Raw genomic sequence first — 24291 nt, forward strand, 5'->3', positions numbered from 1 at the left:
AGCTGCTGTGCCCCCTGGGGCCGGAGCCCGGGGCCAGGGAGGCCCTCCGGCTATCTGGGGGGGGGGGGAGGTCAGGGTTTCTCTGATGTGATGAGGTGTGAGTTTAGGGGTGCAGGTAGGAGAGGCAGGCAGCACACCCCTTTTCGGGCCCCCAGCGGGAGGTGACTTGAGGCGACGCCCCCACCTCCCCCGGGGCGCAGTGAGCAGCTCAGGAGAGCACTTGGATTCAGTCTTTCCCAAAGGATTTATTAAAACACAGAGAACCAAGACACACAGTACAAAGTAAAGGGGATTGTCGGCGACCGTCTCGCAGAGCCCCGCGTCCTCCCTCGACGACAGGCCACCCCTCACCTCGGAGCTCCCGCGGCTCCAGCCCCTGCCTGCGACCCTCCCGACGGGGCCCCCGCCCCGCCGCAGCGGCGCCCGGCCTCCCCCGGCCAGGCCGGGCCAGGGGCGAGCGGGGGGTCCGCTCCCTCCGCTCCAGACCCTCCTCGTCTCCAGGGGTGAGCTGGAAGGAGCCGGGGGCTCGGCTCCCAGGACAGAGGCTCAGGACACACGCACCCCCAACGGGCCCCTTCTGGGTTATCGCACCTAAAAAAATACTTTGTTTAAAAAAAATCTGAAAACTAAGAAAAAATGCAAAAACACAACGCCAAGGACTTTGGGCTGATGCACCACAACCTGTAAACTTCCAGAAAGAGCAAATGGGCGGGGACGTCCTCCTGGACAGACGGGTGGACGCAGGCCAGCCTGGGGGCGAGGCAGAGGGGGCCCGAGGCCAGGCCTGGCCCAGCCTCTGCCTCCCACCCCCCACCAGGCCCCTCCTCCCCGAGCGCCCCAGCCCCTGCCCCCGGGCACACCCCCAGGTCCTCCAAAGCCCCAGGACCCCCCCAACACTTGGAAGCAAAGGCTACAGGTGTCGCTGCAGAAGGACTCAGCCAGCCCAGCCCGGGCAGGGTCAGAGGACCCGGGAAGGAGGCCCCGGCGAGCAGGAGGGCAGGCGCCCACCCGCCTGGGCATCGGCAGGGCCCTGGCCGTACGTAACGAGCCGAAACCAGGAGCTTCCGGGGGCGGCTTGCAGGGCTGTGTCCTCCTGGGCCCCAGGCAGCGCTTCCTGCAGGGCCCTCCCAGACAGCCACGTCCTGCCTGGCCCAAAAGCCCTGGTCCCTGGGCGCCCAGTGACGGTTTCCCAGACTGCGGCCCAAAGGTGGTTCAACAGAAACCCTACTCGGCACTGGTTAAATAATAAGGTGGCTGGAAACAAAAACGCGCTGGCGCTCTGGGGTTCCTCTCGCAGGGAGGACCCCAGTTCTGCCAGCAGCAAAACCAAACCCTGAAGATGCCGGAGACAGTGGAAGCCCCACCCCAGCGCCACTTCCAGCAGGAGATAAGAGAAACCAAGAAGAAAGCACATTTTCAAGATCCTTTTTCTCCTCCACGTCAGTCAACCGGGAGCCCACCCCCCACCTGCACAGTCTCTCCCACCAAAGCCTCGGGGTGCTGGTCAGCAGTATCCCGGCCAGGCCATCTGCAGGTGTCCGGCTCTGTCCTGGTGGAGAAAGCCGGGGTGGGGGGGCTGGGGAGGTGATGGTGGGGAGGGGGCTGGGAGGGGGCCGGGAGAGCCCCACAGGGAAGGGCAGCAGGGGCGGGACCGCAGCCCTCGGCTCCAGCCTACCAGCTCCTCTGGTCCCGCCTGGACAGCGGAGCCCCCCCACCCCTGCCTCCTGGCACCCCCAGAACAGCTTGTCCCTCACTCAGACAGGATTCCGGACCCAGGACCCTGTCCTGCCCGAGTGCCTCTCGCCCAACACGGGCGCCCGAAGGCCAGTCCCAGCACTGACCATCCACGTAGGAGGGGCATCTCAGGGCCCGGGCAGGGCTGCTTGTGGCAGTCACCTGTGGCCTATGCCGGGAGCCAGGAGGCACTGCCCGGAGGCCACAACCAGCACGTGCACCAGGCATGGCCCCGCCGCCTGGGGGTGCACGGGGTCCTGGAAACCTACACGCTGCTTGGACACTCCCCACTCCACCCCCCTCTCCAAGGCCAGGGCACAGCCCTGGACATTCTGATCAAGACTGGAGTGTGGGGTCACCAGGATGGAAGGGGCCTTGGGGGTCCAGCCCTCCAGGGCTCAGACAGAGCCACGCACAGACGAGCATTCTGGGGCTCTGAGGGCCAGCCAATCACCCACATGTCCATCATGACTCTGATCCTGCCTGGACAGCTGAGCCCACGTCCCTCCTGGCACCCCTGCCCCCAGAGCAGCTTGTCCCTCATTCAGACAGGGTTCCTGACCCAGGGAGGTCCCTGCTCAGGGTTCAGAAATGCCTCTGGGCTGAGCTCGGGCCAGAAGGGGCTTCAGACACTGGCCCAAGCTTGGCCCACTCCCCTTCCCCACGGGGGCCATTACAGGGAACCACAGCCGGGGGGGCAGGGGCAGGATTCAGGTCATTCGTGGCAGAACCAAAGGCCGAAGCCTGGGAGCCCTGGCGGTGAGAGCGGGAGGCCATCAGGTCCAGTCCCCTGCCAAGTGCTCAGATCCGGGGCTCTCTGGGGGGCCGCCTCTGTGGCCCATGACACGGCCAGAGTGTGGACGTGTAGGGGCGTTCAAGGCAGGGCCAAGCGCCCCTGACCACCCTCCGTGCCACAGGCTGGGCCTCTGGGCTGGAAGTCCATGACCACAGCCCAGCAGAGGGCAGGCCCCTTCCAGCAGTGCCCGAGACAAAGGCCATGGCAGCCGCCAGCCACCAGGCCCAGGTCCTCCCTTCCCTCCGGGAACACACGCTGAGACCCGAGACAGGAGGCCCATGGGCCTCCTCTGCTGACCATGGCGCCCAGGGACGGCGACAGACACCCTCGGACAGAGCCCCCTCCCCCCAAGACAGCGCGTCCCTGGAGGCGCCTGCCCGGCTGCCGGGCACTGGGTAAGCGCCAGTCCCGCCCCACCCGCCTGGCCCCGGGGGAGCCGAGGAGCAGTCCCGCGGCACGGGGCAGGGGCGGGCAGGGCAGGCTGAGGGCTCCCGGGCAGAAGCGGCTTCCTGCCCAGCTGGGCTGAGTCCTCGGGCAGCGACGGGCCTTCCAGGAGCTTCCCTTCTGGCCGGGGCCCACGGACAGAGACGTCAGAGCCGCCAGCGAGGCCCTCCGCAGTCACCCAACTTTATCAAGACAAACGCGTTCAAGTCTTCAATAGGAAAGTGCAAAAGGTGTACAAATAAATGGAACCTCTTCTAGGAAGGCGTCTGGAGGAGGTGGCAAGGGACACGTCCTGGCGAGGTGTGGGGTGACGCGGCGCGGACGCCCGGGTTACGACGACGCGGCACCTCTGGGCTCCGAGCCTCGCCTGCCCGCGGGCTCCTACAAGGGCGGCAGCATTTCCCTCCTGGGCCCCGGCACACGTGCCTGCAAGAGACACTCGCGCGTCACAGGGGCGCGGGGCCTCCGCCTGGGGAGGGGGCGCCCACGCTGTGGCCCCTGACGCCTGTCACGGGCCTCCCATGGAGACCCCCCGCCTCAGATCCCCAGCCGGGCTGAGGCCCCTCTCAGAGTACCAGCGAGCACCCGGAAAGTGGCCTCCCGGGGCAGCCAGCCCGGCCCCCTCCAGCCCGGACCTCCAGCCTCAAGTGCAGTTCTCAGGACAGCCGGGCAGGGGCGCTGGGTGCCCAGGCGGAGGCCGGGGTGCCTGCCGGCTCCTCAGAACAAGTTCCGTTGTTCTCACCGTAACATCCCCCAAGCCCTCTGCCACCCTCCTGGCCCTAGGCAGGGCAGGAGGTGACATTCTGGGGCCCCAGCCCCCCCGGCAGTGGAGGCCGGTCCCCACTGGGCTGGGGCGCACACAGAACCGCCTCGGGTCCTGTTTCCCAGCCTCCCGGGGAGAAGTCTGGAAGCTGGGCATGCACCGGCCCCGGCGGCCCCAGGGCAGGCCCGTGAGCGAGGCCCGGAGCCCGCGCAGGCGCCCGCCAGGCCGGGGCCGGGCCTTACCTCGGCCGGAAAGGAGCGCTGCGGCAGGGGGAAGTCTCGGGGGCGGCTAGATATCTGCCGGAGAGAAGAGCCTCAGCCTGGGGCGGGCAGCGGCGCGGAGGCCGGTGCATGCTGCCCGCAGCAGGGCACCTACCGGTCACATAGGGCCCCAGGGGCATCTGGTTGTAGTTGACAATCCCTCCCGGTCCAGGGCCCCGGAAGTTGGGCCCAAAGCTGTTGTTGTACATCTGGGAGGAGCCGAAAGCGCCCTGGAGGCAAGGACTCAGGTTTAAAGGCGAGGGTCCCACGGCCCCCCAGCCCCGAGGGGGCGCCCAGGAAGCGCGGGGCGGGGCGGGGCGGGGCGGGGGCCGACCTGCTGGATGGTGGGGTCCCCAGCGCGGTTGGTCAGGCGGCTCAGGATGCTGCGCTCGGACATCTGAAGGCGGGCGGCCACCGGCGGGATGCGGGACAGCATGGAGGGCAGGCGCGTCACATCCGCCTTCATGTCACTCAGCAGCTCCTCCAGCTGGTTCAGGACTGCAGGGGGCAGGAGTTGCTGGGGCCAGGTGGATGCGGAACCTGGGGGCCTCTGGCCCCTCCTCAGCAGACACCAGGGGGCGCACCTGGCCAGGCCCTCCCAGACCCCCAGACTGGGGGTGGGGTTTTCCAAAGAGCAACCCCCGGGGGCCACAGGGCTGCAGAGATGGGAGCCTGAACATCTGGGCCACATGGGGACAGGGCAGGGGTTCCCCTAAGCAGCTGCCCCAGAAACAGCTCCTCCCTGCAGGGCAGACACAGGAAGGGCCAGCGAGTCCAGGGGCCACTTGCACCTCCACCGTGGCCCAGCCCCTCCCTCCAGGGACCTTCCTGAAGATTTGGGGTATACAGGTCAAAGATCAGGACCCCAGGAATCGTAAGCAATAACCACCTCCCTAAGAAGGAAAAGCCTCCATCCCCCAACAGGTAAGAGGGGGGACTGGGCAGAATGTCCCATCCTGACCAGGGGCACCACCTTCAGGCTGCAGCCGTGTCCCCGGGGCCCACCAGTGCCTCCCCCATGGCCAAGGACCCACTGGGCCTGGCAGGAGGGAGGCGGGGCAGGCCGGACAGCGGGGCAGGTGGGCGGCGGGGCAGGTGGGCGGCGGGGCAGGTGGGCGGCGGGGCAGCAGGCTCACGGACCCTTGTGCAGGACGGCGTTGGCCGGCTTGTTCCCCGCCAGGGACTCCTTGGACAGGTGCTGGTGGCTCTCGGCCAGGCACTCCACCTCGGCCAGGCGGGCGTTGAGGGCCATGGCGGGGTGGTTGGGGTCCTGGGTCATGTTGAGGTACGCGGCCCTCCGGAGCTGCTCCTCAATGACCAGCGCCTGCTCCAGCAGCTGAGGGCGGAGGCGGGGAGGCCACGCGGCCACCAGTCATCCACCCTCTGCTCCCCCTGGCTGCTTCCCAGCCCGCCCCAGCTGGGTTCCCTGCACCTGTCACCCCCAGGCAGGGACGCTGCCCGGCGGCCGGGCCCAGACAAGGACCTAGCCTGCCAGCTGGCTGCCCAGCTCCCCCGTGGACAGCCTAGTGTAGGTCCACATATGGGAAGGGGGCTGCCTCCCCCTAACCCCTCCAACCCTCTCAAGGGCCCCCACCCGCGGCCTCTGGCCTGCCGAGGACTGACCTTGAACCTGCGAGCCAGGAACTTGTTCTTCATCTCCAGGTAGTTGCCCTTGTGGATCTCAGACTTGAAGGGCTCGTTGAGGATCATGTACCTCGGGTCGTTCTGGATGTCCTGCCAGCGGGCGTAGCCATGCCTGGGTGGGCGCTGTTAAGGGCAAACCTGGCTTGGGCAGAGACGGGGGCCCAGCTGGGGTTCCGGGAGCCCCCTCAGCTGCAGGAAAGCGTCATGCTGGTGCCCATGGCGATGATGACATGACCATCAGCAGAGGCTGACGCGTGCCCTCTGACACGAGACGTGACCCTGAGGCTCCGCGGGTTAACGCCCCTGTCCCAGCGAGCCAGGGGGAGGACAGAGACATCCCAGCCTCACCCCCGGCCCCTGCAACTGGGACCATTTCGGAAATAAGTTCTTTGTAGATGTAATCAGGTCACTGGGTTAGGGCAGACATTAATCCAGTGACTGGTGCCTTTTTACAAGAAAATAAAATTTGGAGCCTCCCTGGTGGCGCAAGGGGTTAAGATGCAACCTATGAAGCTGTCCGCAGCCTTTGCAGCACGAGTTCGATCCCCGGCCAGGGAGCTACCCACATGGCGCAGCAGACCTCTCCTGTCGCCACGCTGCTCCCCTCAGCAGTGTATTTCAGTCAGTCTGCCTGTTCTGTTCCCCACTCTGTCTCTGGTGAATCCTCTCGCCCCCCACACCTCTGGCCTGCACCCTGGTTATTGTATACATAAATAAATAAATTTTCAAGAAAAGAAAATTTGGACACAGATATAATGCGGGGGAGGCGGAGATGTGGGAAAAGAAGCAGAGAGTGGAGGGGTGGGGCTGCAAGCCAAGGGCACTAGGAATTTACAGCCAGTGCCAGAGCTGGGAAGACAAGACAGCACCCTCCCCAGAGTCTCCAGGGGGAGCAAGGAGACAGAGTTATCCTGCCCAGTCAGCAACAGGCAGGGGCAGGATTTGAACCCAGGCAGGCAGGCTCCAAACACCTTTAAACTGTATGACAGGGATCAGTAAACTGGCCCCCTGGCCAAATCCAGCCCACAGTCTGATTTTGCAAATAAAGTTTTATTGGAACACAGCCAGCTCCCTGGCTTATATTGTCTGTGGCTGCTTCTGCTGCAAGGACAGAGTGAAGTCACTCTGCAAAGTCTGAAATAGTTGTTCTCTTGCCCTTACAGGAAGTTGCCAGTTTGTTCCACAACTTCACTGCTCATTGTAACAACCAGCTCTATTCAAGGACGTCAGGAAGGCCAGGTTTGCTGGGGGGTTCTCCCTGGGTCGCTGTCATCATCATATCATCATCGCCACCACCACCTTCATCACCGCCATCACATCACCACATCATCACCACCATCATCACCAGTAAAGGCTCCTTGGCACCTGCTCACAGTGCTGGCTCCTAACCCTAACCCCACAGGCCATGTCCTGCCCCGAGGTCCACAGAGGCACAGGCAAGAGTCCTGCCCAGCCTGGCCTGCCAAGGATACGTCACAATGCCTGCCAGTAGCCAATAGTCATGGCGTCGGTGCCAGATGTCATAGATTTTCCCCGAGGACACAGCAGCACGTTCCTCATTCTGCCACAGGGTGTGCAGCTCTAGGAGGGGTGCAGAAGGAGAGAGGCCCGTCCACCCGCCTCAGAGAAGCTGGGCCAAAGGAAGCCTCCCCCGCACGACTCCCACCCCGCCCCCGCCTCGGGAGGGTCAGCGCTTCCGCGTCACTAGCAAAGGCCGCACCGCAGAACGGACTTCCAGCCGCCACTGACACTTCGGAGTAGAAAAACCACCTGCCCCGACTCCAGGGCAGTGTCGCAGCCCCAGGTCTCCGCCCACTGCCCCCCATACCTGTGAAGCCCCCGTCCGCGATGTTGAACATGAACTTGAACTTCCCGGTCCTGTCCTCCTTCCTCCCGTCCTCGTCGTCCTCTCTGTCACCGTTCTGCTGCGTCTCCACAGGCTCCTTCTCCTCAGCTTTGCTGTCATCTGCGGGAGGAAGACAGACCCACATTCACTGCCCCACCCAAAGGCCCTGCCCAGGGGCGTCTCTGCCAGGTGCTGGGGACTCAAAGACCCCCCCCCCGGCTCCGCCCTCCCGAGGCTCGCTCCCAAGACGGGCTTCCAGCACACCAGCAGCAACCCCCACCCCCACCCCGGACGAGGGGCCGCTCTCCACCTGTGAAAGGGCCCAGAGCGCCAACAGGGGCAGCCAGGCCCGAGAGGGCAGCGCTGCCTTGAGGCCCCGCAGGCGCAGACAGAGCACCCAAGAGGCCGAGGGACCGAGGACGGCCCACAGAGAAGGCGCCAACCTGGCCTGAAGTCACTGCCGTCCCCCCTGCTGTGCAGCAAGCTGAGCTCCAGCTTGTCCAGCGCCTTCTCCTTCTCCAGAAGCGCCTCTTCTGCAAGACAGAGGGTGTTCGTGGGCGGGAGGGTCTGGGAAGCTGAGGGGACACTGGCCTGACGGGCTTCCACCGCCGTTTGAGCCGTGCCCAGAGCACTCTCCATCAGAGTGAGCGCCGGCCCAGCAGGTGCCCTCAGGGGTGCTCCCGTGGGAGGCAGGAGGCACGTGGAGACCCCCCTTGGCTTACTCCTCCCCTCTCACCCAATCAAGCACCCCAACCCCCAAATTCCTCAAGACACAGTCTGGAAATCCTCCCTGCCGCACAGTGCTGGCAACAGGACTGGCTTTCATGCCAGCACCCAGAAAAGCCAGGCAGCTCTGGCATGCTGTAGAGACACAGGGGTGAGCCCACAAGAAAAGGAAGAAAGTGGAAGAAAGTGTCAGGCACCCAAAGGAAGGGAAACACCAGCTGGACCCCAGACAGGGGTTAGCAGATGCCAGGAAGAGCCCCAAAGGGGGTGGGGAGGTGGAGAAAACTGGAGGGAAAAAAAAAAAAAAACAGAAAAAAAAGTCTAGAGGCAAAATCCACAACACTAACATTTTACACACTTTCGCTGCAAATTTCTAAGATGTCCTAGCCCCAGAGCCTCGGGACTGAATGGGAGGGGTTACTCCCCGAGCAGGCGGTGTGAGGGGGACAGGTCACCTTCAAAGGGGGAGCCCACCCCCTGGGTGGGCCTCATCCCGGAGCCCTTTAAAACCAGGGTGTTGGGCCTCCCTGGTGGCGCAGCGGTTGAGCGCTGGGTTGCGAAGCTGCCCGAAGCCTCTGCAGCACCGGTTCAATCCCCGGCTGCTTCCCCGGCCACTGGAGGAGGGTCCCACATGGCGCACAGACCTCTCCTGCCGCCCGCTGCTCCCCTCAGCAGTGTCCTTCGGTCCTTCTGCCTGCTCTGCTCCCCGCTCTGGCTCTGGTGAATCCTCTCACCCTCCCGCGCTTCTGACTGTGCCCAGTGCTTGTATAAATCAATCAATCAATCTTAAATAAATAAATAAATAAATTTTTAAAAAAATAATAAAAAATAAAAAAAATAAAACCAGGGTGTTGGCAGAGCCGGCGCAGAAAAGGGCGGCGGAGCTCGGAAGTGGGATGGGGCTGGTCGCCCCAGGGCTCCGCAGCAGGAACGGGGCGGCTGGTAGCTGCGGAGAACAGTGTCCAGCCACCCACAGGCTGGACCCGGGCCGTGTCCTCCAGCCCGAGGGGAGGGCGGGGCCACGAGCACAGGCTGGGGAGCGGGGACCTCCCCCATCGCCAAACAAGACCTCGAGCCCGCAAAGCTCTTGCTTGCGACCTGCGAGCCCCTCGGCGGCCGCCACGCCCACTCGTGGCCCGCGAGCGCACCTGGAGCACGAGCTGACCAACGGCGTTGTTTTAAGCTGCCCGGTGGCTACGAATTGCTGCAATACAAATGGGCTAAAAGCCGCTGAAGCCGGCTCTGGGGTTTGCTCGAAAAGCCTTGCAGGAGGCCGAAGAGCAACGGAGGACAGAGGACACGGCAGGCTCGCGCCAGACGGCACCACCTCGCTCCTCGCTGCAGATGGCGTCTGTGGTTGAGCAGGACATATGTCTGCGCACGGCTGGCTGCCTGTCTCTGCACCGGGGTGCAAATCCCACGCGGAGGCTTTGCCGGTTGGGGTTAGTGCCTGCACCCTGGGGCCCGGGCAGCCGCAGCGCACAGCCACTTCAGCAGCTGCTCAGGACGAGCGAATTCATGAGGAGCGGCTGGAATGGCGGCGGGAAATCAGCATCATGGGGAGACGACAAGACGGGAGACTGAGAAAAGCATGACAGCTGTACAAAGAAAGTCAGGGGCCTCCCTGGGGGCGCGGGGGTTCAGTCTCAGCACTAGGAAGCCTCTGCAGCACCAGTTCCATCCCCCGGCCAGGGAGCTACCCACAGGGCGCAGCAGACCTCTCCCGTCTCCCCGCTGCTCCCCTCAGCAGTGCATTTCAGTAGGTCCGCCTGTTCTGCTCCCCACTCTGTCCTTGATGCATCCTCACACCTCAGCCTGCACCCCAGGTCTTCTACGCAATTTATACATAAATACATTAAATCTTTAAAAAAAGAAGAAGAAGAAGACATAAACCAAGGGGCTGCTCCAGGAGGAAGGACACTGAGCAAGCAACGACGAAAATGCAAACACAGACCTGCTGAGGCCGCAGGCCAAGGAAGGGCCAGAGATTCAGAAACACGTAAAAACCAATTAAATCTGGGGAATTTAGACAAATAGCAACTAAAACACTGGGCAAGAGCTCAGGGAGGGTGGAGAGGGGCGAAGGGGAGCCACGGTTGGCTCCGGCCCTTGCGTTAGTTGGGAGGGGCGCGTGTTAGAAACCTAAGGAACGAGCCTGGGCACCTCCCAGACGAGCTGAGGAGAAAAAGGGAAGAGTAAAGAAGGTGTGATGACTCCAAGAGAGGGCAGGAAAGGGAACAAAAGCAGGGAGTGCAGAGCCCAAAACAGGGCCTCCCCGGTGGCGCAGGCGGTTGAGCGCCGCACTGTGAAGCTGTCCGCAGCCTCTGCAGCGCCGGTTCGATCCCGGCCAGTGAGGGTCTCACATGGCGCGCAGACCTCTCCTGGCGCCCGCTGCTCCCCTCAGCAGTGCATTTCATCAGTCTGCCTGTTCTGCTCCCCGCTCTGTCTCTGGTGAATCCTCTCACCCTCCCGCACATCTGGCCTGTACCCCAGTTGTTGTATAAAATAAATCTTTAAAAAAAAAAAAAAAGCCCAAAATAAAGTCATTGGTGTTCTCCAAATTTCCAGCTATTACAATCACTGTAACAAGATTAAACTGCCGGCCAATAGACGGCTAGATTTGAATGAACAAGTCCCCTCTGCACCCTGCTTGCGAGAGACACTCCTACAACAATCACACAGGTAGGTGCAAAGAAATGGGAAAAAAATCTTGCAAGCCGTCCCGCTGACGAGGAGCACGTACCTACGAAGAAACCTTAACCACTGAGTGAGCAAAGCAGCCGCTGACACAGGGAGCTAAGATCTGAGGTGGCCGTTCCCCAGCAATACAAACGGCCAATGAACTCCAAAAGGATGCGTCTTCCTGCCTCAGGGAAACACAGACCAAAGCCACAGGGAGCCGCCCTTCTTGCCCGCCGGGAGGGCCAGCACGGAAAAGACAGGTGGTAACTGGCGTCGGGGAGACTGCGGTGAAACAGGAACCCTCCCTCCTGGCCGGTGGGGCTGGAACTCGGGGCAGCCCATGGCAAAATACAAGCTGGTGATTCTTCCAAATATCAGGAGGTTACCAGACGAGCCCGCACCGCCCGCGCGCCCCACGTGTGCAGGCGGTCAGTCCCAGCAGCCAGACAGACGCAACCCCAGGCCCGCACCCCACCGTCCACGCAGCGGGACGTTCGGCACAAGAAGGAGCGAAGGTCTCCTAGATGCTCCGGCAGGGATGAAGCTTGAACACAGGCTGCTAAGTGAACGGGGCCACGTTTTGTGATGGAGGGTGCTGGGGGGACCCGGGGCAGGGCCCGTGGGAAGCCCCACCTTTCAGCAGTGGCTCTGGGGACGGCTGGGCCTTCTCCGTGTCCTCCCGGGCTCTCTCCTTGCCGTCTGAGCTCTCGTGCTTGTCCTCGCCCTCCACTCTGTCCAGGGCAGCCGGCAGGGCCTGGGAAGGACAGGGCAGGGCTGCTTCAGAGCCTGGGGCCTCAACAGCAAAGGAGCTGGCACCCACCCTCCTGGCCCCCAGACCCAGAACCCCAAACTCAGGGCCAGGAGGCGAGGCTTCCAGTTAGATGGGGAAGGCCTGGGAAGGCACCCAGGCCCCACGCACCCCCTGTACCCAGCAGGTGTCCAGGCACCGCCACCTTCTGTACCTGGATTTCTGGTGGCTTCTTTGGCTTCTGCACCCCCAGATCCTTCTCCTCCATGTAGCCCAGCTGGGCTTCCATTTTGTCTGAAAGACCAAGAGACGAGACGGTGGGCTCGGGGGTTGAGGGGAGAGGGCAAGAAATGGAGAGCCGGAGAGGAGGGGGGGCCTGGCCTGCAGGAGGCTCCATCGGGGCCAGGCACCACCAGGAGGACAGGCGAGCAGAGACCCAGTACAGACCGCCGACACGGGGGTGACCTTGGGCCCACAGGACAGGGCTGCACGCAGTGGGGTCACCCCTCTGGAAGCAGGACGCGAGGAGGGTGGAGGCCCAGACAGGAAGCCAGGTCCTAGACGTGGTCCCTCCTGGCCGTGAGCCCCCTCGGTGTTGAGTCGGTCTAGACACGATGCAAGGTGCCAGCGGTCCATGTCTCTGAGTAGCCCAAGGGGGGCAACCAGCCCGCCCAGGTCGCCCCAGGTAGCAGAGAAGAAAACATGGCTCATAGGCTCAGGGACCGGCCCAGGGCCACACAGGTGTGTCCACCTCCAGAGGGTGCTCAGGAGCAGGTGTCATGGAGGCCCCCAGGCCACTCGGGGTCCCCCCTGTCACCAGGGACAGGTGGGGCAGGTCTGAGAGACCCAACCACAGGAAGATGCTTCCCCCAAATAGGCACACGGTCACCAAGAGACGCAGGAAGAGCTCAGCCGACCCAGGGACGGAGCCAGCTCACGGGCAGTGGGTCTGAAAAGGCCTTTGTCCACAGCGGACACACGGCGGCCCCTGAGTGGGTGGGAAGGCTCACAACCCCCAGCCGGGGGGCGAGTCGGGGAGACACGGGGAAGAAGGACCCCACGCACCGCCTGAGCGTGGGCACAGTGGCCGGGCCAGTCAGCCGGGGCCCCTCCCCAGCTCTGCACCCAAGAGAAGCGGAGTCGTGGTGTTCACGGACACAAACAGCCACGGCACCGTCACGCCCAGAATCATCCCGGCCAGACAGACAGCGCGTCCGTGCGGAAGGAGCCAAAAAGCAGAAACCACCCAAGATGCATCAGCTGGTGAACGGGTGGCAAACGCGGTCTGTCCGTGCTAACTGGTACGATTCTTTCTGGAAATGCTCTGAACTAGGGTGAGGGTGGCACCACCCTAGGAATATGCTAGAAAATGCCCAAAACGTGCACCTTAAAAGGCTACATTTCGTGGCACGCAACTCATTTCTCAAAACTGTCTTCATGAAGACACCCAGGCGGGTAACATGGCTCCAGGCGCAGGCTGTGAGGGGGAAGGCTGTCCTCTGTGGGGCCCCCCAAGGGGGCCCGTGACCCAGGCGCCCGCCCCCACTCAGCCCCAGACCTGGCAGGCTCAGTGGGGCAGGCGGGAGGTGGGCGGGGCTGGCAGGCACCGGCGTGTTGGGGTCCGAGGAGATGACCTCGCCCGGCTTCTTGCCTTCCGGCCCCTCAGGGACCAAGTCGGGTGTGCTGTACTTCCCGTTGACGTGCTCAAACTCCTGAACCTGGGGCAGGTGGGAGGGCAGGTGGGGAGCCAGGGGGAGAGAGAGGGTCGCAGCTCAGCCGAAGAGCCCAGGGTGGCCGGGAGGACAGGACGACGCTGGGGTGGCTGTCACCTCGCCTGAGGCCGGCCAGTGCAGGGCAGGCGCACTTCTGACCACAGACCCCACCCAGTCCAGTCTGCCTCTGGGTCCTCCACCCTGTAATCAGCCACCCTGGCTGCCAGCTGCCCCCCAACATCCCTGCCAATGAGGCGTTCTGGACCAGTGCCTCCAGCGTGGCTCAGACCCTGGGCAGCTACATGATCCGGGCCAGACCCTTGTCCTCTGCCCACTGATCTCCCCGCTCCGGGGGCAATCAGGGCCGAGGGCAGCCACCAGGAAGGGCCCAATAAAGGCTTACTCACCCACCTTCTTCCTAACCAGTGACATGACCCCAATGCGCGTGAGCACGTGCTGCCTCGAGAGGCCCTCGCGGGGCACGCCGTCCGCAAACGTCTCCGCGCCGTCAGCCCCCGGCTCACACAGGTGCCGCATGAAGAGGGACACATAGGCTCTGGGGCAGGAGGACCAGGGCTCAGGGGGTGGGAGGCCAGCAAGGACCCTCTGATAGCGCCGGGATTGGAGCGTGACCCCCGGGGAGCCCCCTGGCTGGAATTCATCGTGTGCTTCCCACCCAGGCCTGCTGGGCCAGCCTGCGGGGAGGGACGGAGGAACCGTGCCTGGTAGGGGAACCTCCTGGTCAGCCTCAGCCTGGACAACCCAGATCCTCCTCCCTGTCGTTGACGCCAGCTAGTCTGGCAGAGGTGGCTGTTCGGGGTTTTCTGCAACTCACCCCTGCCCAGCACCAGGACCCCGGCCACCCAAAACACCAGCGGGCAGGAGGTCTCCAGCGCCCTTGGCCTGGCGGGAGCGGGGCTGCTGTCCGTGGTGCTGATTCACGCAGGCGGAGCCCGCCCGCCCCGCACCAGGGCCACCGTTTCGGCCCCGTTACCTGAATTCCTTCTCGCTCTTCCCACGCAGGTCCCGCACCAGCCAGTGGGAGTTGAAGGCATCCTGGGGGGGCATGCCCCAGCGCATGATGGCATTCAGAAAAGCCTTCCGCTGTCGGGCATTGAAGCCCAGCACCTGGGCAGGACAAGAGCAGAGCATTCGGGGTCGGGAAGAAAGGCGCGGGGGGAGGGACAGCAGGGAGGGGACATGCAGAAGGCAGGGCCTCCGACGAGGGCAAGAACCAGACCCTGGCTCGTGCCCAGACAGACTTCCACTAGGTGGGTGACGGGGCAAATCCCAGCCTCACACCCCGCCCCTCCACCACACCCCAGGGGGGGCTGCTGGGATGAGCTCCTTGTTCTGAGAGAGGATGAGATGGATTGGGAAAGGGGACGGGGGAGCATGGGGGTGCAGGCAGGTCCCACCTCGATGTTGCCACCAACACGAGCAAGAAGAGGGGGCAGGGGCTTGTCCCTGTCACTCTTCAGCTGCCTCCGGGACTGCCGCCGTCCGCCTGGGGGGCAACCACACCCCTCAGCGGAGCCCAGGGTAACCTGATCACCCACCGCATCTGCCAAGTCATCCCAGGACAGCAGGATCCCGCCCTCGAGCTTGTTCTGATGCCCTCGGGGGACCCCAGGCTGCCCAGCGGCTCCCCAACACGCAGCCTCAGCCCCAGCCTGGTTCACCAGCTCTGAGACTCACTCTGCCCTTCTGGCCTTTCCTCAAAGTCCTCGTCCTCATCCTCAGAGCCGATGGAATACTCGGACTGGTTATCTGACAGCTCGTCCTGCCACTCTGGGGTGGGAGAGGAGGCGGGGGGCACAGAGTGAGTGATGCCAGCGGAAGCCCATCCCCGGCCCACCCACCCCCAAGGCCAGGTCGGGCCCTGTCGCCCAGCAAGTAATAGCAGACCACGCAGGTCAGCATTAACATGCACAGGGCTGTCCCCTCTGACCTGCCGGAGCCGGCCCCAGGCCCTCTCCCCGGTGCCACGCCCCCAGCCGGGACACGCACCCTGGTCCTCCTGGGAGGCATCGTTGTAGTTGACCTGCTTGCGGACGCGCTTGCCCTTGCCCAGGTTCCGGGCCAGGTCCTCCTGCTGCTGCTCGTAGTGGTGCCGCAGCAGCTTCTCCCAGTAGTCGGGGTCCACGTTCTCCTCCTGCTTGATGATCTCCCGCTCCACCTCCTCCTGGAGATGCAGGCGCACGGCTCAGTGGGGCAGGGCCGCAGGGAGCACCCCACGGGCACAGGTGCCAAGGCAGGCGAGTGGCTGGGCCTCTCGGGCCCCGTGCCGCCTCCAGGACACCCGCCACCGCTGCAGCGGCCAGGCATGGACCGCAAGGCCCGCCTGCTCAGGACCCTCCCTGCGGCCCCGTCCCGCTGACCTTCCTCCTCCCGCTGCCCGTCACACTCTCACTCACTCACTCGCTCCTTCAGGCAGGCACGTGCCTACATTCCCCGGCCTTGTGCCAGGCACTGGCACCGTTTCAAAAAGAAAAGTGGCGCCCACACAAGGATCGCAACGCCCGGGGCCCACAGGGAGAGCGCTGGGCGTTTAAGTGGAAGTGGGGGCCACTGGGGAGAGGCCCAGGAACTGAGGGTCTGCCGGCAGGAGCAGAGCGGAGCGCCCTGGGCGGGACGCGGGCGTGTTCTGGGGTGGGGAGCCGTCCGGGGCCTGAGCTCCGCGGGGCTGAGCAGGTGGCGGGAGGTCACTGGGCAGAGCGGGGCGGGGCCGCGGCGGGGGCGGGGGCGGGGCCGCGGCGGGGGCGGGGGCGGGGCCGCGGCGGGGGCGGGGGCGGGGCCGCGGCGGGGGCGGGGCCGCAGCGGGGGCGGGGGCGGGGCCGCGGCGGGGGCGGGGGCGGGGGCGCCGGGGCCGCGGCGGGGGCGGGGCCGCGGCGGGGGGGGCGGGGCCGCGGCGGGGGCGCCGGGGCCGCGGCGGGGGCGGGGCCGCAGCAGGGCGGGGGCGGGGCCGTGGCGGGGTGAGGGCGGGGCTGCGGCAGGGGCGGGGCCGGGGGCGCGGCGGGGGCGGGGCCGCAGCAGGGCGGGGGCGGGGCCGCGGCGGGGTGAGGGCGGGGCTGCGGCAGGGGCGGGGCTGGGGCCGGGGCGGGGCCGCGGCGGGGGCGGGGCCGCGGCAGGGGCGGGGCCGGGGGAGCGCCGGGGCCGCGGCGGGGGCGGGGGCGGGGCGGGGGCGGGGCCGGGGGCGCGCCGGGGGTGGGGCCGGGGCCGGGGCCGCGGCGGGGGCGGGGCCGCGGCGGGGGCGGGGCGGGGGCGGGGCCTCACCACGCCGTCCTCTTCGCGCACCACGTACTGCGCGACCTTGAAGGAGCTCAGGTACTCGTTCATGTTCTGCAGCTCCGTGTCGTCCGTGGCGTCCTGGTTCCTGTCCAGCAGCTTGGAGATGGCCGCGTCGTCGTAGTGGATCACGCTGCTGTCCTCCACGTCCTTGTTGTCACCTGCGCGCACGGCCGCGGGCTGGGTGCCTCGGGCCTGCGGCCGGGCCGTGCCCTGACCTCCGCCCTTTGCCCCCGCGGGGCTGCAGCCGAGGGGCACGGTGACCAGGGACGCCTGCAGCGGCCGTCCTGGCCCCCTCGGCAGCGGGGGCACCTCGGTGAGGGCACCAGTGGCGGGGGCAGCGGAGCCCAAAATTGCAGACAAGGGAGCAGCGGGCCGCGCGAGGGGGCCTGTCTTCCCCAGGGGCAGCCGCGGAAGGCACAGAAGGGGCTGGGGGACTGCTGCCCCTACCTGGGGGGGTGCTGCCATGCTTTTTCTTGGCGCTGGCGGCCAGGGCGCCCCCTTTGGAGGTCTGGATGTCGGGGATGGGCGTGACCGGCCTCTGGCCCTGAGACATCATGCCTGGGCAGAGACAGAGGGGCTGAGGGCAGGAAGGCAGCGCCCAGCGACACCCCGGCCAGGAGACAGGGAGGGGGGCGCAGAGGAGAGGCCGTGGGCGAGGTGGCCGGGGCCGCAGGACCGGGGTCTCAGGCAGGGCCACCCCACGCCCAGCCCCCCGGAGGCCCACCCTCCACGTCGTCCTTGAAGAGCTCCTCCGTGCCGAACTTGAGGATGTCGTCCAGCTCCTGCTTGGTCATGGAGCCCGACTTGGAGCCCAGGCCGGGCCGCACCACCAGGTGGGTGAGCATCATCTTGCGTTTGGCCACCTGCGTGATGCGCTCCTCCACCGAGGCCCGCGTCACGAAGCGGTAGATCATCACCTTCTTGTTCTGGCCGATGCGGTGGGCGCGGCTGAAGGCCTGGGGGCAACCTGCAGCTCAGGCCCGAGGCTGCTCGAGGCTAGGGCCGTGCATGCGTGCGTGTATGCGTGTGTGCGTGCGTGCCCACGAGTGCATTCTGCACAACCAACAAGGAGAGGCGGGTGGAGGTGTGTGCCAGGTGACACTCACTCCCTGTGCCGGGTCTCATGTGGGCCTGGGGGCTGGCAGCAGGGGGCGTGGGGGGTGCCAGCCTCCTGTAGTGAGCCCCTGGGGTCTGGAAACCCCCACCACTTTGCAGAGTGGCCAGCTCAGGGGCTGCTCGGGGTTCGGAAGACACGAGCTCCAGCCCTGTATGATGGGACTGGCGTGTCCGTGCATGAGACACGAGTTTGTGCGCGTCCCTAAAAAAAGAACTCAACATGCCCTGCCCCAAACGGGGTGCCCGGGGGGTCAGGTGTGTCTTCTCCCACAGCGTCTAGACCCTCACCCTCCCCTCCTTCCTCGCCGGCCTCAGTGGCCGCCTCTGTCTCTTCCACCCCGGCTCCGACAGACCTGCCCCACCCACTCTTCTTGTCCCTCCGGTGCAGCCCCCCCACGGCCTCGGCCCGAGGCGGGGCCCCGGGGGTTAGCAACAAGGCCGCATGTCCTTGCACACCTCCTCTGCCCTCTGCGGGCCTGTTTCCTCCTCTGCACAACGAGGAGCTGGAGGGGGGTACAAAGCCTCCACTCACCTCCCAGGGCCCCCTCTTGGGCCGAGACTCCACGGGGCTGGCCGGGGGTCGGGGGTGGAGCCCTGAGACACAATCTGGCGGAGGGAGGAAGAGGAGGAGAAACCCACAGAACCAGCGGCGGGCGGGGGCCACCCAGAGCGTCGGCGTCAGGGCCACAGACCTGTATGTCGTTGTGCGGGTTCCAGTCCGAGTCGTAGATGATGACCGTGTCCGCCGTGGCCAGGTTGATGCCCAGGCCGCCCGCCCGGGTCGACAGCAGGAAGCAGAACTGCTGGGCCCCAGGGGCTGAAGAGGAGACGGGGGCACCGCGGATGAGCGATGGGCACCCCCGGAGAGAGGGGTGAGCGCAGGCGGGCGGCAGCCAGGGTGGGAGGGGAGGCCAAGGGAGGGGCGGGAGCTGTGACCGCAGCTGTGACAGCAGCAGCCGCCCCTGCGTCAGAGAAGCTACAGGAGCCCGGGGCCGGGGCCGGAGCAGCCCCCACCTGTGCCCCGCCGAGTCCCCAGCCCCGCAGCTGGGCGCCAGACCAGGCAGGACGTCCATGTGAAAGCACAGCCAGGTCGAGTCCATGCTCCCGAGGGTCAGCCTTGGCTCTCCCGCCCGTCCCCTGCTGCCCCCACCTGTGGTGCTGTCAGCATGACCGGGGGCACTCGGGGTGACCTCAGCCACTCCAGCGGGGTCCCGACTATCACAGCACAGCTGGGTTCAGGCCTTGGGGGTGTCTTTGCTAAGCACCCTGGGACTGACCACGGTCCCCTCTAGAGCTCTGACCACACCTGCCCCATGGCAGCCAGGCCCACGGAAGACCAGGAAGCTCTGCGCCCACCTCACCTTTGCCCCAGGTGGGCTTGGGGGTGCTTGGGCAGCAGAGCCCCACTGCAGAGCTCCCTCCTTTGCAGACCCTCCTGGCCCTCACCCTCCTCTCTCCCTCCAGGGCAGCAGGAGGGCAGACTGGGCAGTGTGGGCAGCTGGGACCCCACACCTTCCTCTCGTGCCTCTGGGGAGTAGGCCGTGGGGCGCACGAGCCCCCATCCAGCAGTGCTTATAGCCGGGGGGCTGTCAGTGTCAGGAGCCCACAGGTGCCAGCCCGACCTCGGCCTCAGCTTCGCTCCTGTCCGCTCTGAACAGCTGTTACAGCCGGGCCCCTCAGCACCCTGGGGGGCCCCCAGGAGGTGCCGTGGCGGGACCTTCTAGCGTTTACAACTAAGGGGACACTCTGGGGCCTAAGGGCCGTCCGCTTTCTCCAGCCCCTTGGGTGGCGGCTAATCTGAACACCAGCTGGGTGGCCTGGCCAGGGCCTAGCCGAGGCGGGGGTCTCATCAGGAAGCCCTGGGCGAGGCGGGTACCGTTGAATCGGTCGATCGCCTCTTGCCGGAGGCCCCCGGTGATGCCGCCGTCGATGCGCTCATACTTGTAGCCCTCATACTCCAGGAAGTCCTCCAGGAGGTCCAGCATCTTGGTCATCTGCAGGGGACACAGCAGGCCGGTGGCTGCCACAGAGCAAGGACCCCCCCAAGGGGCCATCGGCAGGGACCCCCACAACAACCGAGGAGGACAGAGCAGCCTGCTGGGTGGGGGCAGCTGGGAGCCAGGCAGACCTGACGCAGGGCTCCAGTCTCAAGCCCCCAGGGCCAAACCAGCCGCGGTGGCCGGCCTGAGTACCAGCTGCCCCCGCTCGCACCTCGCCCCTGCTCCTGCCCCGGCCCCCGACTCTTCCTGGAACGCCCACCTCAGAGCACCGCGTCTGTGACCCCGATTTCCCTCCTTCCCCTGCATGCAGAAAGGTGGTCCCCGAGCCCGCAGACCCTGGTTCGCCCCCTCCGAGAGTGCGCGCTCAGCTGCAGGGAATGCTCCAGAAGGCAGCCCCTCCGCCTGGGAAGACGCTGCAACGGTCCCTGCCCCGCGGTGGCCGATGAGAGTCCAAGGCCAGGGTTGCCGCTCCCGTGGGCGCCGCTCTGACCTGTGCCGCCCCCCCACGGCGTGCGGGGTTGTTCTGGGAGGGGTGGTGCGTGCGTCCTCTTGCTGGATACTCAGCGTGGGCATCAGATCCGGGTCCTCTCGTCCTCCAGGTCTGCGGGGTCTCGCCGCACCTGACTTCACCTCGTTCTCTTTCTTCTGCAGCCCCTGCTGGAGGCCGACGTCCGCAGGCCGCCTGCCCTTCTCACCGGGCTGTCCCCTGTGCTCTGTTCTGGGGGCCCTCAAGCCAGGGCCCCGGTCACCGGTGTCCTTGGCACCAGGTCCAGGGCTGTCCAGTCCACGCTGGTCCTTTCCCTGCCCGGTCCTTCTTGTCTCATTTCCCCCTGCTTGTGCTTCCTTGACAGCTCCCTGACCGACGGGGGCTACGCCATGATCTTGAAGCATCATAAACATGTTTATTTAGTCTTTTCTAGGCTCTTCGATCCTTCTGGTCAGGAGGCATCTGTTCAGCTGTTTTGCAGATGTCTTCACACTCAGTTCTGTCGTGAGTTTTGGGGTGTGGGGATGCAGGCTCGTTTTGGAGGGGCGGGCTCTGTCCCCCTCACTTTCCTCTGGCGCATTTCTAGAAGCCGCAGTTCTTGTCCTCCGACCCGCCCAGCTTGAGTGCAGAATCATGGCTCACGTGAGGAAACAAAAGGGCTGCAGGCGCAGCCCCAGGCCCGCCCACTGTCACAGGCGTGGTCAGTTTCCCCCAATTCCTTGGCCTGCCGTGCCCCAGGGTGGGCCGGAGACCCCAGGCGGTGCTTCCAGAGCCTTCGGAACACAAGGGGCCAGATCCGGTGTCTGGCAGGGAGCACCGGCTCAGTCCCGCCAACAGGACCTTGTTTAGCGCCCGCCCCTCAAGGCCATCCCTGTGCCCCCCACCCCGCCTCTCTACCTCCGTCTCCCAAAGGACGACGAGTGTCTTGAGGGCGGGTCAAGACCACACGCCTGGCACAGCCTGACACAGGCGAGGTCACTGCAAAGGACGCGGAAGGGTGGACCCAGGTGGACACGCCCCCGAGGCCAACGGCCCTGCCTCTGACCACCCGAAAAGCAGCGGCGCTGCGAGTGCAACCTCGGGGTTGAGCTGGGGGTTGAACCCCCACGGGGTTCCCCTCAAACTACTCCAGAGCGCCCCCTTCGTGAAAACCCAGACTTGTGTCAGGTCACCTGGCAGGGGCTGTCACCCCAGCCTGGACGCGAGACCCCCCCACCGCTCTGGCACGGCAGCCGGCGGGGCCTGTGGAGGCGGCCAGGGGCCCCGAGCGCCCGCGCTGGCCCCGGGCACAGACCAGCAGCCCCCTGGGAAGGGCATCGGGCCCTGGGGGTGCTGCAGGTTGTGCCTTCAGCTCACAGGGCAGGCGCGGAGGCCGGGGCAGCAGGGAGGCCGCGCGGCCACTCACCTGGGAGAAGATGAGCACCCGGTGCCCCTCGTCCCGCAGCTTCTTGAGCATCTTCTGCAGCAGCATGAGCTTCCCCGAGGACTTGACCAGGGAGCTGCCGTCGTAGGAGCCGTTGGGCAGGACCGGGGCCTCCTGCGGGCACGGCCGAGGCGGGGCATGGGGGCTACCCTGTCCTCTCGGGCTGTGCGCCCGGAGACCCCCGGGACGGACAAGGGCCCGGGGACGGGCTGAGCGCAGAGCCCAAGGCCACCCGGCCGGGCTCAGCAGGGGCAGCTCAGGCCTGCGCCCCCGCCCCCGCCGGGCGCCATCAAGACCCGAGCCCGCGTCTCAGCGCCCCCGCAGACCGGGCGCGTGGAGCTAAGCCGCCCTCCCAGCAGGAGCTCGGCCCGACCCCCCAGTCACCGTGGGCACATGCATCTAGGCAAGCCCCCCCGGGCCCCCGCCGGGCAGGACGTTGGTCAGGCCCGGCCGCCCTGAGTCGCGGAGCGATCGGGGGTGCCTGAGTCTAGCAGCTCCAAGCACGCCTCGCTCTGCACTGGCTTCTGGGGGGGAGGAGGTGGGGGCGCAGGGCTGGGGTGGCGCTGCACTCTCGTCCACCCGCCCCAGCGGCACGCTGCTGCCCCACGCGGAGGGGACGCTGAGGCCCAGAGGGGCCAGGACAGCTCAGGAGCTCTCCTGAGACCACAGGGCGGGCGCGGGTGTTGACCGGTCCCTTCTCTCACCAGAGCAGCCCCCCAGCATCACTGCAAGCCCCCCAGGCCCTATGGTGACTGAAAGCAGTCAGGTCAGCCCTCACCCTGGCCCGGAGGCCGGACTTGGGGTGACCCAAGGCCCCCCATGACTCTGTGGGTCACAACAGGGACCAGGGGAAGGGAGGCGGCCTTTCGGGAATTTCCAGCATGACAGGCCCCACGTCACCTCCAGGTCCTCAGGCTCGGAGCACTGGCCGCGGGGCCAAGCCCCAGCCCCACGGGCCACACGGACCACGGCACCCACAGGCACCCGCCGTGGCGAGCGCGGACCTACCACGGCGGCCACGGGGAAGAGGTAGGGGTGGTTGCAGCACTTCTTCAGGTCCATCATGATGTTGAGCAGCGACACCTGGTTCCCGCCGCCCTTGGAGTTCAGCGCCTCGAAGTTCCGGGTGAGGATGAACTTGTAGTACTTCCTGCGCGGGCAGCGGGAGAGGCGGCTGGCACCTGGGCCACCAGCCTCCGGGGGCGCTCTGCCCTGCCGCGGGTGCTGGGCCTGCAGAGCCCTCCATGCCACCCACGCGCCGGGAAGCTCCCTTGGTCAGGACGCTCGGGGAGGGCGTCAGGGGACAGCACTGGGGACAGGGCAGGCGGCCGGGGTGCGGGCCCACAGCTGCTGCTGGCTGAACTCACTTCTGCATCTGGCTCAGCTCCACGCGGACGATGAGCTCGGTCTTGGCCGGCATGTTCTTGAAGACGTCAGCCTTGAGGCGCCTCAGCATGTGCGGCCCCAGCAGGTCATGCAGCTTCTTGATCTGGTCTTCTTTGGAGATGTCAGCAAACTCCTCCAGGAAGCCCTCCAGATTGCTGCAAGTAGGAGCTGGGCTGAGTCGGGAGCAGGGGAGCAGAGGCGGCCAGGATATCAGGGGTGAGGGGCAGCAGGGCAGGTGGGGGCACCCCCTGGGATGTCCTTTGAGCCTCACCCTGTGCCACCCCACACAGGGCTCTCCCCAAGCCACACAGACCCCGCCCCACCCCCAAAGCTGCCCTGGACATGAGCTGTCGAGGTCTCCCCCTCATGTTACAGATAAGGAAACTGAGGCTGAGCAGCACCCAAGCTTGTGGGGTCCAATCTACATCCTCTGATTCTAAACCCTGCCCTCTTCACCCGAGCGGCCATTCTGAGCAGGAAAATGGCAGTCGGTGAAGACAAGGAGACTTGGGGGAGAGACCCCAAGATTTCCACTGGCTGGGGCTCCGTCCTCACCCCCACATCCACCACCACCCCCCCAGCCTTCTGCCTTCCATCACCGTCACCCACATGACGCTTCGGTCTTTGTGGACGGAAAGGAATGAGTCCGTTATGTGGGGGACCCAGCAGGGTCCCAAAAAGAAAAAACACGATATTGCAGCAGCCGGGATTCCCCCAGGGCCGCGCCCACCCACACCCACTCACTTGAACCTCTCGGGGGTCAGGAAGTTGAGGAGGTGGAACAGCTCCTCCAGGTTATTCTGCAGGGGCGTCCCCGTCAGCAGCAGCTTGTAGTCGATCTTGTAGCTGTTCAAGACCCTAAAGAACTTGGGGGCGAAGAGCGGCCCGTCAGGGGGCGCAGGCCAGCTGGCTCGGGGGCGCCTGAGCCCACACCCCGCCACCTACCTTGGACTGGTTGTTCTTGAGCCGGTGGGCCTCGTCCACCACGAGGCAGGCCCACTCGATGGAGCCCAGGATGGCCTGGTCGATGGTGATGAGCTCGTAGGAGGTGAGCAGCACGTGGAACTTGATCTGCACTTCTTTCTGGGGGGGGGGGGTGCGTGGATCCAAGTCTCAGGGGAAGAGGTGGGTGGAAACCCCAATGGTCCCAAGAATCCCCTGGGGCTGAGAGGAGGGGGTGGCCAGTACCCAGAGGAGGGGGTGTTGGGAGACCAACTAGCAGGATGACTGCTG

The 24291-nt window shown here is 65.8% G+C and overlaps 1 protein-coding gene across 1 annotated transcript in view; it reads right to left on the reverse strand.

Moving 5' to 3' along the window:
• Positions 1-24291, reverse strand: part of CHD5 (chromodomain helicase DNA binding protein 5) — a gene marked incomplete at both ends in the record, with an annotated part of 55138 nt that overhangs the window by 1182 nt on the left and 29665 nt on the right. The window contains 27 exons of the mRNA XM_084244050.1: positions 352-508; positions 3980-4033; positions 4120-4227; positions 4332-4495; positions 5138-5333; positions 5621-5753; positions 7114-7222; positions 7470-7607; positions 7931-8020; positions 11529-11649; positions 11858-11937; positions 13202-13361; positions 13767-13911; positions 14350-14483; positions 14774-14862; positions 15054-15146; positions 15366-15540; positions 16632-16804; positions 17094-17204; positions 17371-17602; positions 18455-18579; positions 19639-19756; positions 21655-21786; positions 22681-22822; positions 23040-23213; positions 23803-23924; positions 24004-24141. Of these exons, the coding sequence (XP_084100176.1) occupies positions 352-508; positions 3980-4033; positions 4120-4227; positions 4332-4495; positions 5138-5333; positions 5621-5753; positions 7114-7222; positions 7470-7607; positions 7931-8020; positions 11529-11649; positions 11858-11937; positions 13202-13361; positions 13767-13911; positions 14350-14483; positions 14774-14862; positions 15054-15146; positions 15366-15540; positions 16632-16804; positions 17094-17204; positions 17371-17602; positions 18455-18579; positions 19639-19756; positions 21655-21786; positions 22681-22822; positions 23040-23213; positions 23803-23924; positions 24004-24141 (3613 nt within the window). The remainder of the gene's footprint in view (positions 1-351; positions 509-3979; positions 4034-4119; positions 4228-4331; positions 4496-5137; positions 5334-5620; positions 5754-7113; positions 7223-7469; positions 7608-7930; positions 8021-11528; positions 11650-11857; positions 11938-13201; positions 13362-13766; positions 13912-14349; positions 14484-14773; positions 14863-15053; positions 15147-15365; positions 15541-16631; positions 16805-17093; positions 17205-17370; positions 17603-18454; positions 18580-19638; positions 19757-21654; positions 21787-22680; positions 22823-23039; positions 23214-23802; positions 23925-24003; positions 24142-24291) is intronic.

This window comes from Talpa europaea (genome assembly GCF_964194135.1).
Source record: "Talpa europaea genome assembly, chromosome: 9".
In the NCBI taxonomy this organism is placed as follows: domain Eukaryota; kingdom Metazoa; phylum Chordata; class Mammalia; order Eulipotyphla; family Talpidae; genus Talpa; species Talpa europaea.